At 41.4% G+C, this 13,495-nt stretch overlaps 1 protein-coding gene across 3 annotated transcripts in view; it reads left to right on the top strand.

The window, feature by feature from the left end:
• The first annotated feature begins 1,730 nt into the window (after nt 1-1,730).
• Pcf11 (PCF11 cleavage and polyadenylation factor subunit) overlaps nt 1,731-13,495 on the top strand; it is a 29,753-nt gene continuing 17,988 nt past the window's right edge. Inside the window, exons 1-7 of one of the 3 annotated variants that reach the window (XM_042688040.1) lie at nt 1,731-2,233; nt 5,957-6,082; nt 7,756-7,944; nt 8,246-8,440; nt 10,407-11,527; nt 12,646-12,784; nt 12,893-13,376. In XM_042688040.1, coding sequence (XP_042543974.1) covers nt 2,042-2,233; nt 5,957-6,082; nt 7,756-7,944; nt 8,246-8,440; nt 10,407-11,527; nt 12,646-12,784; nt 12,893-13,376 — 2,446 coding nt within the window. In that variant the 5' untranslated portion in view covers nt 1,731-2,041. Of the gene's footprint in view, nt 2,234-5,956; nt 6,083-7,755; nt 7,945-8,245; nt 8,441-10,406; nt 11,528-12,603; nt 12,785-12,892; nt 13,377-13,495 lie in introns of all 3 variants that reach the window. The other 2 variants (XM_042688041.1, XM_042688038.1) reach the window with 2 other exon arrangements.

Below are 13,495 nucleotides of genomic sequence, written 5' to 3'. Positions count from 1 at the left end.
GAAATGTCTTGATTTTAGATGTTCATATTGTTCAAAGGGTACGTAAACAATGGAAGGAAAGTATTGCCTGTAGTTCTAAGTTTGATAACTAAATTTGCCTTTAAAATTACAAAACAAACCTTTCAGAGAACTGTTTTACCCTGGCCATTTCCTTCCAGAATACAGCAACTTCCAAACTTTTAACTTGGATGTGGTTATTGAGGTCTTGAATACCTAGCTTCAAATTTGAAGACACGCTTTCTTCCTTAGGTTTTACTTTCCATTTGTGTCTTGCCATGCTAAGAACAAATGAAAAACTTAGCCCTGCTGTACTCATTATGTGTAATTGATGACATCTTAGTTACACCTCAACCAAGCTGCTGAAAGCAAACAAAAGGAGAAATTCTTTCGCCGAACAACTAATTCTCCCTTAGAGCCCAGTGGTCTACCAGGGCCACGGTGAAACAGATTTATGTAATGAATACTCCTTTACCTTTATATTTGTTACCATCGCTAGTGAAAAATTTACATATTGTATTGTGCCCAGCGCCACAGAACTGAATATTCTGTATTTTAAGAACCTAATTCCCAGAGTCTCCCTACAATCTAGAAACCCGAGAACCGAGTCTCAGATATTCACACACACATACACACCTGTATTCTTTTCCCTCGTGTCCTAAATAGTGGAAGGGAGCTGGGTGTGGCTGCCGTGAGATGCCCTTCCTAGAGACCCGAGCGGGCTCCCCAAAGACCTCCAGCCGCCTAGGAAAAACCTTTCAGGCCCCTCTAAATAAAGGGGATTTTTCTCGGGGGACTCGACTCCCTGGAGCCGGCCAAGGTGTGGGTCGGTGCGGGAAGCGGCGTGGAGGAGGCCGCCCTCCGCAGTGACTTCCCCGGGTTCCCGGTAAATGGGACGCCACCCTCCCTCCTCCCCGCGTGTCAGTTCCCCGGGGCGCGGCGGGGTGGAGTTGGAGGGGGCTGTGCCGCCCAGACTCGCGGGAACACCTGAGACGGGGACGAGGCGGGTGCGGGGGACCCCGAGCCTCGGCTGCCCCGCCCCTCTCCCCTCTGCCCGGGCCGGCGCGCTCCCCGCCCCTCGGCCCCCGTTCCTCTCCCAGCCAGGGCCCGCACGCCCCACCACCCCGCCCCCTCGGTCCGCGTCCCTTTCCTCGCCCCGGCCGGGACGCTCCCGTCTCTCTCTCCTTCCCTCTCCTCACATCTCTTCCCGAGCCTCCCATACGGTTCCCCGCCCCCTTCCCCACCCCCCCTCGGCTTTCCCTTCCTCGCCGTCCCAGCCCGTACTTCCCCCCCCGCCCCTCTCCCCTCCGCCCCGGTCGCCGCTGTCTGGGAAGGCGGGAGGCAGGATGATTGACGGAGCCGCTCAGTGGCTGGGAGACTGCAGAGGGAGGGGTGTAAGGTAGACCGTGGAGCTTTCTTAAAACTGGTTGGGTTGGTCCTCAGACAGCCTTTTCCCAACCTTATTGGTTTTCCCGATTGGGTTGTTATGGTAACAAATGACGGAACAGTCCCTTATGAACCGGCCAATGAGAAGCGTCCTCTTTTGCGCCGCGCCTCCGAGCTGTCGGCATTGCGAAAGCCCTGGTTGGGGCCGGAAAGAAGGCGGTGCCAGGACGTCCTGCGGAAGGGGCGGGGGCGGGGCCTGTGACGCAGCCGGGTCAGCCAATCGCGCTTGGTTTCACCAACGGCCCCGCCCTTTTACCGCACATCTCCCCTCCCCTAGTTCATTTCGCACGACGCAGCGGTTGGGAACACAGACATTTTCGGAGCTGGAGCCGCCACTGCCGCCGCCATTTTGTGTCTGTGGAGAAAGAAGCTTCTTTGGCGGCTGGAAGCGGACAGAGATCACCCGTGAGACGGCGGCGCTTCATCCCCGAGGTTCCCCTGGTGTCGTCCCCCACCCCCCCCCTCCGCGGTCAGCATGTGGTGAAGCCGGAGCCGTGAGAGGCCCGGGGAGAGAGGAAGAGGAGTCGGAAGGGAGGCGGGGTGTCGAGAGCGGCTTCAGCTTCAGCTGCGGCGGACCTCGGAGGGGGGCCGCGGCGCAATGTCAGAGCAGACGCCGGCCGAGGCCGGGGCTGCTGGGGCCCGGGAGGACGCCTGTCGGGATTATCAGTCATCGCTCGAAGACCTGACCTTCAATAGCAAACCGCACATCAATATGCTGACCATTCTAGCCGAGGAGAACCTGCCCTTCGCCAAGGAGATCGTCTCTCTCATCGAGGCCCAAACCGCCAAGGTTTTTATACACCCCGCAGCCTCCTATTCTTCTAATACCCCCCTCCCCCCTGATCTTAGTGTCAGCCTCATCCCAGGTCTCGCTTCCATCCCGAGGGGGACGGTGTTCCTCCTCTCCAACCCCCCCCCCCCCTCACTCAGGCTCGGTCTTTGGCCCAGGCTTCGAGCGTGGGCCTCGGGGGAGGGGGGGGGAGTGGGGAGGATAAAGGGTGGAGCCCCATTTCCGCTCACCAACTCCTTATTTAGGCCACCGCATTGTACGTCCCCACACTCCAAACACTCTTTTGAACAGAACCCTTCGGGGTGGGCTGGAGGGGGAGACGAGAACTTAAAAGGCAGTTCGAGTTTTATTTATTTATTTTTTTCTCGAGAGGGGGGAGTTAAAGAGTTCAAACCGTTTTGAGCCCGTGGGAAGGTGGGGAGTGGTTACCCCGTTTTTCTCCAGTACCCTTTTTTGGGGTATTTGTGCTCTGAGGGTTGGAAGGAGGTGAAGGGGGACCTGGGAGAGAGCTGCTGGTGGGCGGGTGTAGAGAATCGGCTCCCCCCCCCCCTCCCCTCCCGGAGTGGAGCAGCGGCCTGTTAGGAGCCCAACATGGCGCCTGAAAAGCACATGATGCGAAAGGGAAGAGAGGAGAATCCATTCCCTGCCAGCCAGGCAGCTGCTCACACCCGTCAGCCCCATTTTGGGGTGGGGGCGGCTATAATCAAACTTTGACTCTCTCATCGGAGGGTCTAATTTGCCCCCAAATAGGGGAAGCTGGGCCAAGGGTGGCGTTTGGGTGGTGGTGGGGGGAAAGAGATCTTATCCAACCTGTAGGTGGAGATCCGGCCCAGAGGGTAACTTAGCCTTCGTAGTTTCTCTAAAAAGTTGAGTCCCTCCTCCTCTTTTCTCTTATTTTTTTCCTCCCTTCCCTGATAGTGAAGGCGTGCTTTTCCTTCACCCTTTGACAGAAGTGGCCCTCTGCCACCTTTCATTTATTTCCCTGTAGTTCTTCCTCTTCTGTGGATTCATTTGGGATCGATATGTCATTTAAGTAAAGTTACTGTTAAACTTCATTATAAGTTTCAATAGATTCCCAGTACTACGTTTTAAGTTATTTTTCGAGCTGTACTTGCGGTTTAGTTTTTTCTAGTTGTTAGTGATTGCAATGATCAGGATGAGCCTCCTTTTAGCAGAGTGAACCCCTTTTAAAAGGCCACTATTTAACAACAACCACCAATATATTGTTTAGAGACGGTTTCTGTCTAGTGTAAAACTGAGTGGTCTGACTAATAAATGGTTTTGAAATGTGTGACTGGTATTATAAAATTTGTGAATAAAACATATAAAATATGTATTTGTCTTTTTTATTTACCTTTGTAAGGTGTAGAAGTTGTTTCCAAGACTTATTTTTATCTACGTGGTTGTGTGTTGTAAACAAAAGTCTTTAAGTGACTTGGGTTCATTCTTCTTTAGGTTCCATCCACTGTTTTGGGTAAATCAGTTCACAAGATACACGGTTTCAAGTGGTCCTATCATATCTTAAGAGGAAAAAAAAGTGTTTTTTTTTTTTTCTTTTTAAAGGGCTCAACAAGATTACTGTTTTCATTTTGAAAATACAAGTTTTCATTCACCTTTTCCTGTTGACTGAAACAGCTGTTCTTTTTAAAGTATGAGATTTAAGAAGGCCGTGTTCCTCATACTCGACATCCTTTTTGTGAATATCACATATTTGTTGGATGTAAACTTTGTTTTTGCCTTGTTAAAAGCTTAATAGGACATTAAATGCCTTTTGAAAAAGCACACTTGCATTTTTAACAAAATAACATTAAAAAAATCGAATTACTTCGATATATTTTGGGTTACTATTCCACAGCACCAAATGTTTAGCAGCATAGATTATCACTCCAAGAACAGCTTCCTTTACTGGTTTTTAGTGGCTCCAGAAGACCTTCCAGAACCGAAAACTAAATGCTGGATACAGTGACCACATAAAACTTGTATTTGTGTATTCACTACACAGAGTGGTGAAACTAGATGGACTGTTTGCTGGCAAAAGACAGCTGAAATATTGGAGGCACATGCCTCCTGGTTTTTTTGTTTGTTTTTTTGTAAAGCCAGACTTTGTGGGACTATCTTAATCTGGGTTGGAGTTGAGGGTGAGGGGTGGGAGGGTCTTCTGTCATTTGGTTAGCAATCTGGCTTGGTTTTGTGTTTCTCAGGGTTGTTTGTGTCCTTATTTAGCATCTCAGGCATTGCTGAATTTAAGGATTCACACCTAATTAGAATCATCCCATAAGGTAGCAGTACTGAAAGTATTACATAGTACTTCACCTATGCAATAAAAGATTAATCTGTTGGACAGATTATGGTGTTAAGAGAGAGCCTGTTAATCCTCAATTGCTTAAATGGTATAAAACAAGACATGGTAAAGTCTCAGCAATACGATGTTTGACATGTTGGCACTAGTTTACCCACATGCAGTGGCCTTGTGGAAAGCCTCCCCCCCCCCCTTTTTTTTTAAGATAGCACTTTAAAAGAAACTCTTCATACAAGGTTTTTCAAAGGTTTCTTTAGTCATTTGTAAAGGGTGTTACAGAAAGAAGCAAGAGCATTTCCACACACTTGTATGGGCAATTGGTTTTGTGAAATCTGATGGCATTGTGTTTGCCAGAACTGTGGGCCTGCCCTAGCTACAAGTTATGGGTGTGTTCAGGGTTTAGATTTCTATACACATCGTCGTGGGGTGGGTAAGTGGGATAACCTGTTTCCTTTTTTTTTTTTGTTTTTGTTTTTAAGTCATGGGTGCTCCTGTGTAGTTAGAGTTAACACTTAGTTTATGTGGTATGTCTTAATTCTCCTGAAGTCTGTGAACCTGCTGATGCTTTCTGGAAGCTTGGTGTGCATCCTAGAAGCCAGTTGTGGGTAGGCATTGCAGTTGAACTTGGGGCAATATTACATTGGAAAGGGCTACTTTTATCAGCATCAGCACAAATTTAGAACCTCTGGTTTGTTTGTGCATGCCAGAGGAAAAATAATCGTCGGAGAATTCATGCTGTGAAGAAAATCTTCAGGACATCCAGGTTTCCAGAGTCAAGTTCAACCTGATTTACATGATTCAGCGGCTGCTCCATCCAGTTTTTCTTGTATCAGTGACAAACTTGCACCTTCCTTCATGTTCATGTGCAAGTATTTTAAGTGTCTTGCCATTGACATCAGATGTGAAGTGTGTTTATAATTACTTTATTCATTGGGGTTATAGAGAAGTGATCCTAATTTTACAGGTAACAAAGCTTCACAGACTTAAACATACAAACACACTTTAGAAACTAGGGTTTCTACTTCATTGACTTAGGCACACTGATAAAGTGGGTCCCAAAGCTGATACTTGGGAAAATAATTGTTCCTCCCCTTTTATAGTTAAAACACAGGTTTTTGTTTTTGTTTTTGTTTTTTTTAAACAGCCACATGTGCCTGAAATCTTCAGTGGTAGATGAGTACTAGGGCTTATGGTTTGTTTTCCTCCTGATAATTCTGAGCTGTTGTGTGCCCAACTAAAGATTATTGTAAGAGATGAGAACTTGATGGAACACTTAAGTTTCATAAACATTAATAGATCAATTCAAAAGTACTTAGTGCCAACAAAAAGAGGTCTGTATTGTAGGCTTAAAAACTCACTTTAAAAATAATTATTTGGTGGCAATTCATTATACTAAACTTCTCAGTTTCTTTTTATTACTTCAGGCTCCTTCCTCAGAGAAGCTTCCTGTTATGTACCTTATGGATTCTATCGTGAAAAATGTTGGAAGAGAGTATCTCACTGCCTTTACTAAAAATCTTGTTGCAACATTTATTTGTGTTTTTGAAAAGGTATATATACATTTAGAATTTTTTTTAAAGAAATGTGTTCCTGATTAAATAAATTTTGCCTTGTGTTGGGTTTTCTTGGGTGGTAAAATGTTTTTTCATTTGGACACTTTAACCAAGTACCTTTTCAAGGAAAGTGGCTACTGCTAATATTTTGTTAAATCCTTAAGACACATCCTAGAGTTTTATATTATACTATATATTTACTATACTGTGCTTTTATTCACTTGAATTGTTCATTTTCAAGAAATTGTGCATTGTTATTTTTATTGAGGATGTTTTATCTCCAATATGGGTAAAAATAAAACTTCTTGTGTACTTTAAAGTTTATTTAAATTTCTAGTATTAGTGGCAAAAAGCACAGATTTATGTCAAATCTGTGCTTCATACCTAAAACACCACCTTCCCCCTTTTTAAGAGAAACATTTCTTGTTACATTGTTCAAAGTATGTTTTATGTGAATGTTGTAGATATGTGTGAATGGTGGGGCCACTTTATTAGCTTTAGGTTAATTTTGAAATTTTGCATTAGTGCTTAAAAGAAAAGGTTGCTATTTTCCATACCTAGAGATTGTATTGTAACATTGTATCTCGTAGTTTTGGTAATACAGTATTAAGTTGAAAGGGATGGATTTGGTACTCTGCTAGTTAAACTTTCTTTCATGTACTTAGGACATGATTACGAATTGTTGCCTAACTAACATTGATAATTTGTAGGTAGTTTTACATTTTTTAAGATGCACTGGACAACTTGTTAGATTTTTTTTTTTTAGAATTGGAAGCTTTAAAAAAATACTAGGTTTTACTTATTTTAAGAGAAAAACAGTATATTTAGAAGAAATTTGGAAAACTATTGAAGTACTAAAAATGGCAATAGTTTCTTTGTCGATGTTTGCCAAGTACTGTTTACCTGAGGCTTAATCTAAAAAGAAGCTAACCTCACTAATTTTGGGGGGGGGAAGGGCTTAACCAACCATCAAGTTTCAGTTTCAGTATGGTTAAATTGCTTGTTAGATTTTACTGGATTTAACTTGGGTTTTACAATATAGTTGGTAAAATGACCTTATAGTAAATATACTCTAAAAATAAGAGTATAGTTAAACCCTAAGGTTAAAAACCTAATTGTGTTCCCAAGTGCTAGGTTACTCTGATGGCTAGTTTTTAAAAATTGTTAGGGCAGTACAAATGAGAATAGTTAAGTTATATAAAGCCCATAAGTGATTAAGATTCTGTGCTTTTCCATATCACAGCTTTTCATAGGGACTTACAATTGCATTACAGATTTGTAATAAATGCAAGACAGATTTGTCTTTAACTTGGTTACTACTAAGTAAATAGGTTTAGCTATCAGGTAAACTATCTTCTAGTTATATATAACAGAGTACTACTAGCATTAATATATCAAGCCCTAAAATGTGGAGACATTTTATACTTTTAAAAATAGTCTTGCCTGGGTATTTTTTTCATGAGTACTAGGTAATAACTAATTTTTCTAAATTTTTAAAGAATAAATACATGTACTCATGTACGTTTTATAAATTATTACTGTGATATATGTTTACAAGTGAGCAGTATAGTTCTGTATGTGAAGTAGAACAGATTTGCCTAACTTTATATTTAATATATAAAACATTCTATAGTAACTTAACAAGCCATAGAATTGTTCTGTTCTTCTAGGTGGATGAAAATACTAGAAAAAGTTTATTTAAATTACGTTCCACATGGGATGAGATATTCCCTTTGAAGAAACTTTATGCCCTGGATGTCAGAGTCAATTCATTAGATCCTGCTTGGCCTATTAAGCCTCTACCCCCCAATGTGAACACATCTAGCATCCATGTGAATCCCAAGTTTTTAAATAAATCGGTAAGTTTTTAACATGAATGGTAAATACTAGTACTTGATCAGATGCTAACTTCTCTAAATGTTCTTTCCAGAAAGCAAAAACAGAAAACTCAGTGCTAGGTCAGTTCAATTTGGAAAGTAATGGAAATAACATAGACCCTGTTTACTTGTATAACATTGATGGTTTTAAATTTGGGAAAAGTTTACCTGTGTTTAAGCATGATTGGCTATTAATAATTACTGATAATTCTTGATTATTTTTAGTTAACTCTTAGCTTGTTTTTAAGCTATATTTTTCTTAAGAAGTTATTTTTTCTTACAGCCTGAGGAGCCTTCAACACCTGGCACAGTGGTCAGTTCTCCCAGCATCTCTACTCCTCCGATTGTTCCTGATATACAAAAGAATCTTACCCAAGAACAACTAATAAGGCAGCAGTTACTGGCAAAACAAAAACAGTTGTTAGAACTTCAGCAGAAAAAGCTGGAGCTTGAGTTAGAGCAAGCTAAGGCACAACTGGTAAGTAGGGAAAACTTGGTTATTTTAAGTATTTTAATGGTATAACAGTAGGAAAGCAATCGTGTTTGAGTTGTTGTAACATTTTATTGATAGTCTTTTCCATTGCAAATTATGCTGTATTAGTCTACACACACACACACACACACACACACACACACACACACACACACACACACACACACACACACACACACACACACACACACACACACACACACACACACACACACACACACACGTCTAACTTTCATTTTCCAGAAAATGGTTTTCTGTTATGTTACAGGGTAGCACTTTCTGAGCTCATAAGTAATGACACTGGAGAAAATGAAATCTCATAACACTGAATTTAACTGGAATAACTGGCTCTTGTGCAGTGCAACTGGAGTATAGTGTTGAGCAGTTTCTTAGGTATAATCTGGTGTAGCACCTTGGTTTTTTGTTGTTTGGTTTTTAGTTTTTGTGCCAGCAGTGGGATTTAAATTCAGGGCTTGGGTGTGGTCCCTGAGCTTTTGTGGTCAAAGCTACCGTTTTAGTCACAACTCCACTTACAGCTTTTTGGTGGCTAATTGGAGATGAACCTCATGGCCTTTTTTCTGCCTGGGCTGGCTGTGAGTCACCACCCTCAGATCTCAGCATCTTGAATAGTTAGCATTACAGGTGTGATCCACTGGTGCCTCACAACACCTTAGTTTGACCTATTACATTAATGTGGACTTAATATTTCAGTTCTAAGATGGTAGGTGTGTTGGGAATGTTGTTGCATAATAGTTAATGTTTTATAAGCTTTAAGAACAAAGTTCCTAGAATTCTATAAAGTTAGTTAAACATTAAACATTCAGAAAACTGTGTGTTTTTATGCATGGATGACTTTGTAATAAGTTCTTTCTTTATCATTGATATTATTAGATTTCCCCATCCCCTTATTAGGGCTTGAACTCAGGGTCTGGTCACTGTCCCAGAGTTTTGTTTTTTTTTTTTGCTCAAGCACTCTACCACTCTACCACTTGAGCCACAATTCTACTTCATGGATTTTCCTGTATGGGTTGGTTGCAAACTATGATCTTCAGATCTCTGCCTCCTAAGTAGCTAGGAGTACAGGTGTGAGCTACTGGTGCTCAGCTTCAGAAAGAATTTTTTGAGTTCATAAGTAATGACACTGGAGAAAATGAAATCTCATAACATTGAATTTAACTGGAATAACTGGCTCTTGTGCAGTGCAACTGGAGTATAGTGTTGAGCAGTTTCTTAGGTATAATCTTGGTGTAGAAAATTGAAAGGAAGAAGCAGACTGGGGCTGGGAAGGTGGCTCAGTGGTAGAGCACTTGCCTTGCATGCACGAGGCCCTGGGTTCAATTCCTCAGAAACACATAAGCAAAAAGAAAAAGGCCGGAAGTGGCACTGTGCCTCAGGTGGTAGAGTGCTAGCTGAAGAGCTGAGGGACAGCGCCCAGGCCCAGAGTTCAGGCCCCACGACCGGACCTCTCCCCCCCCCCCAAAAAAAAAAAAAAAAAAAGGAAGAAGCAGACTTTCCCCATTCTATAATGGAAGTAACAGACCAGTTAGGTACATGGATTTTCTTTTCTTTTTTTGGGGGGGGGGGGTGTCTGGTCGTGGGGCCTGAACTCTGGGCCTGGGTGCTGTCCCTCAGCTCTTCAGCTCAAGGCTAGCGCTCTACCACTTGAGCCACAGTGCCACTTCTGGCTTTTTTTTTTTTTTTTTTTTGCTTATGTGGTGCTGAGGAATCGAACCCAGGGCCTCATGCATGCAAGGCAAGCGCTCTACCACTGAGCTACCTTCCCAGCCCTGGATTTTCTTTTCATCATACTTGTACATTAGAAATGTATATAAGATAAATACAGTATTGAGGAAGTATTATTGAAAACACTTTTCTTTATATAATGTCAAGGAATTGAAATAATAACTATATAATTTATAGTATTAATATGAACATATATTTTGTATTTCAGGCAGTTTCTCTTAGTGTTCAGCAGGAGACAGCTAACTTGGGTCCTGGATCAACACCATCTAAATTACATGTTTCTCAAATTCCCCCTATGGCAGTTAAAGCTCCTCCCCATCAGGTTCCTGTTCAACCTGAGAAAAGCCGTCCAGGTCCATCCTTACAAATTCAGGATTTGAAAGGAACTAACAGGGATCCTCGACTTAACAGGATGAGCCAACATTCTTCTCATGGTAAAGATCAGAGTCACAGGAAAGACTTTCTAATAAATACGTTGAACCAATCTGATACTAAGACAAGTAAAACTGTATCCTCTGAAAAACTTAATTCATCCAAGCAAGAAAAAAGTAAATCAGGTGAAAAAATAACTAAGAAAGAACTTGACCAATTAGATTCAAAATCAAAATCAAAATCAAAATCACCATCACCTTTGAAAAACAAAGTATCTCACACAAAAGACTTGAAAAATCAAGAATCTGAAAGTGCAAGGTTATCTGATGTGAACAAGAGAGATCCAAGATTAAAAAAACATCTTCAGGATAAGACTGATAGCAAAGATGATGATGTTAAAGAAAAGAGAAAAACAGCAGAAAAAAAAGATAAAGATGAGCACATGAAATCATCTGAACATAGACTAATTGGAAGTAGAAGTAAAATTATAAATGGCATTGTACAAAAACAGGACACAGTCATAGAAGAATTGGAAAAACAGGGGACAAAACCAGGGAGATCAAGTACAAGAAAACGATCAAGATCTCGATCACCCAAGTCTCGATCACCAATTATACATTCCCCCAAAAGAAGAGATAGGAGGTCGCCCAAACGAAGGCAGAGAAGTATGTCTCCAAGTTCGACACCCAAAGCTGGAAAGATTCGCCAATCAGGAGCTAAGCAGTCACATATGGAAGAGTTTACGCCACCATCCAGGGAAGAAAGAAATGCTAAGAGAAGCACTAAACAGGATATTCGAGATCCAAGGAGAATGAAAAAGACTGAAGAAGAAAGACCACAGGAAACTGCAAATCAACATTCTATGAAGTCAGGCAATGAACCAAAGGAAAATTTAGAAAATTGGCCAAGTTCCAAGTCTGCTAAGAGGTGGAAATCTGGTTGGGAAGAAAATAAAAGGTATGATTTTAATATTTATTATAATTATGTAGTATTGAAAGGTAGAGTTAAAAGTTAGAAAATGTTGAATGTCACAGTATTTTATCTTTCCATTTAATTCTTTTTCTAATTTTTGTGCTGGTCATGGGGCTTGAACTCAGGGTCTGAATGCTGTCCCTGAGCTATGTTGCTCAAGGCTAGTGTTCTACCACCTGAGCCACAGCTCTTCTTCCAGTTTTTTGTGGTTATTTGGGAAATAACTGGCTTTTCCTGCCTGGCTTTGAACCCCAGTCCTCAGATCTCAGCTTTCTGACTAGCTAGGATTACAGGCGTGAATCACTGGCACCTGGTACCATTTAATTCATAAATCTCTGAAGGTTAAAGATTACTGTCATTCCTATTATGAAGAAAGAAACTGAAGTTTAGGAAGGTGTCATCTTAAGGAAAATGAATCCAGGAAATCAGAATTCTTTTGTGTATGTATGTATGTGTGTGTATTTCTGAGAGACAGAGTGTATGTGAGTGTGCTGGTCCTGGGTCTTAAAACTCAGGGCCTAGGTGCTGTTCCTGAGCTTTTGTACTCAAGACTAGCTCTCTACCACTTGAACCACAGTTCCACTTCCAGCTTTTTGGTGGTTGATTAGATTAAATAGTGTCATGGACTTTTCCTACCTTGGCTGGCTTTAGACTGTGATCCTCAGATCTCAGCTTCCTTAGTAGCTATGATTCTAGGTGTGTGAGCCACCGGCACCTGGTGGAATCAGAATTCTTTTTTTTTTTTTTATTGTGAAAATACTGTACAGACGGTTATAATTACATGGGCAAAATGTAACGAGTGCATTTCTTATCAAGCATTGTTGTCTCTTCCTCTGTTTCCCCTTACCATCCCTTTCCACTCCCCTTCTCCCCCCTTCCCCCCCCCCCCCCCCGAATTCTTTTTTTTCTTGTTTTTTTCATGTAGTCCATATTGCTTTTGGAACTTGCTGTTATGTATTGTAACTAGGTCCTTTGAAAAGGAACCTTAAATGAAAGTTCTTAGTATTAAAAAAAAACAACAAAGAAACACTTGAAGTAACATACAGCTTTTATGGTTTCAGCTTACAGCAAGGTGATGAACATAACAAATCTCCTCATTTAAGGCATAGGGAGAGCTGGTCAAGCACTAAAGGAATTTTGTCACCTCGAGCTCCAAAGCAGCAGCATCGATTAAGTGTAGATGCCAATCTTCAGATTCCTAAGGAGTTAACTCTTGCAAGCAAGAGAGAGTTAATTCAAAAGGTAATTATTATGATTAATTTCATGTCATTCATTCTCTTTTGCCTAATTTTTTTGTAAGTATATTTTTAATATTTAAAATGCATAATTTCTTTTTATCCCCCTCTGCAGACGAGTGAACGTTTAGCATCTGGTGAAATTACACAGGATGAGTTCCTTGTTGTTGTGCATCAAATTCGACAACTATTTCAGTATCAAGAAGGTAAACATAGATGCAGTGTACGGGATAGTCCTACAGAAGAAAATAAAGGTGGATTAAAAAAGAAACCTCTCTTATCTGATGCTGAATTAACCTACTATGAACATAAAGCAAAACTGAAAAGGACACAGGTTCAGCATTCATTTCCAAGACTTGATCTTTTAGATCCTGATATTTTTGACTACCCTTTGACTGATGCCTTGTTGTCTGGAATAGAATGTGAGCCATCCAAAAGTAAACATGCAAATAGGAATAGTGGAGCACAGTTTGACAGAAAAGAACAATTTAGTGAAAGAGCAAGACGTCTTTCTCCTATATCTGGGAGTCGTTCTTATGCTGAGAATCTTTCACCCCATGAGGGCCGGAGAAGACATGACGAGCAAGTCTCTGCTAAAGGTAGAAAAAGTTAAATCAGATTATGCCTATTGAATCACAGCAGTGAAGGGAAAATGAAGAAGCTAAGTGGGGATGGATTTTATTGTTCAGACTACCTTCTTTTTATTTGCTTGTTTCTT

The sequence above is a fragment of the Dipodomys spectabilis genome, unplaced genomic scaffold (assembly GCF_019054845.1).
Source record: "Dipodomys spectabilis isolate Male_0828 unplaced genomic scaffold, ASM1905484v1 ptg000003l, whole genome shotgun sequence".
NCBI lineage: Eukaryota > Metazoa > Chordata > Mammalia > Rodentia > Heteromyidae > Dipodomys > Dipodomys spectabilis.
Note: the sequence above shows the minus strand (reverse complement) of the source record. Positions and strands in the feature narration are given on the sequence as shown.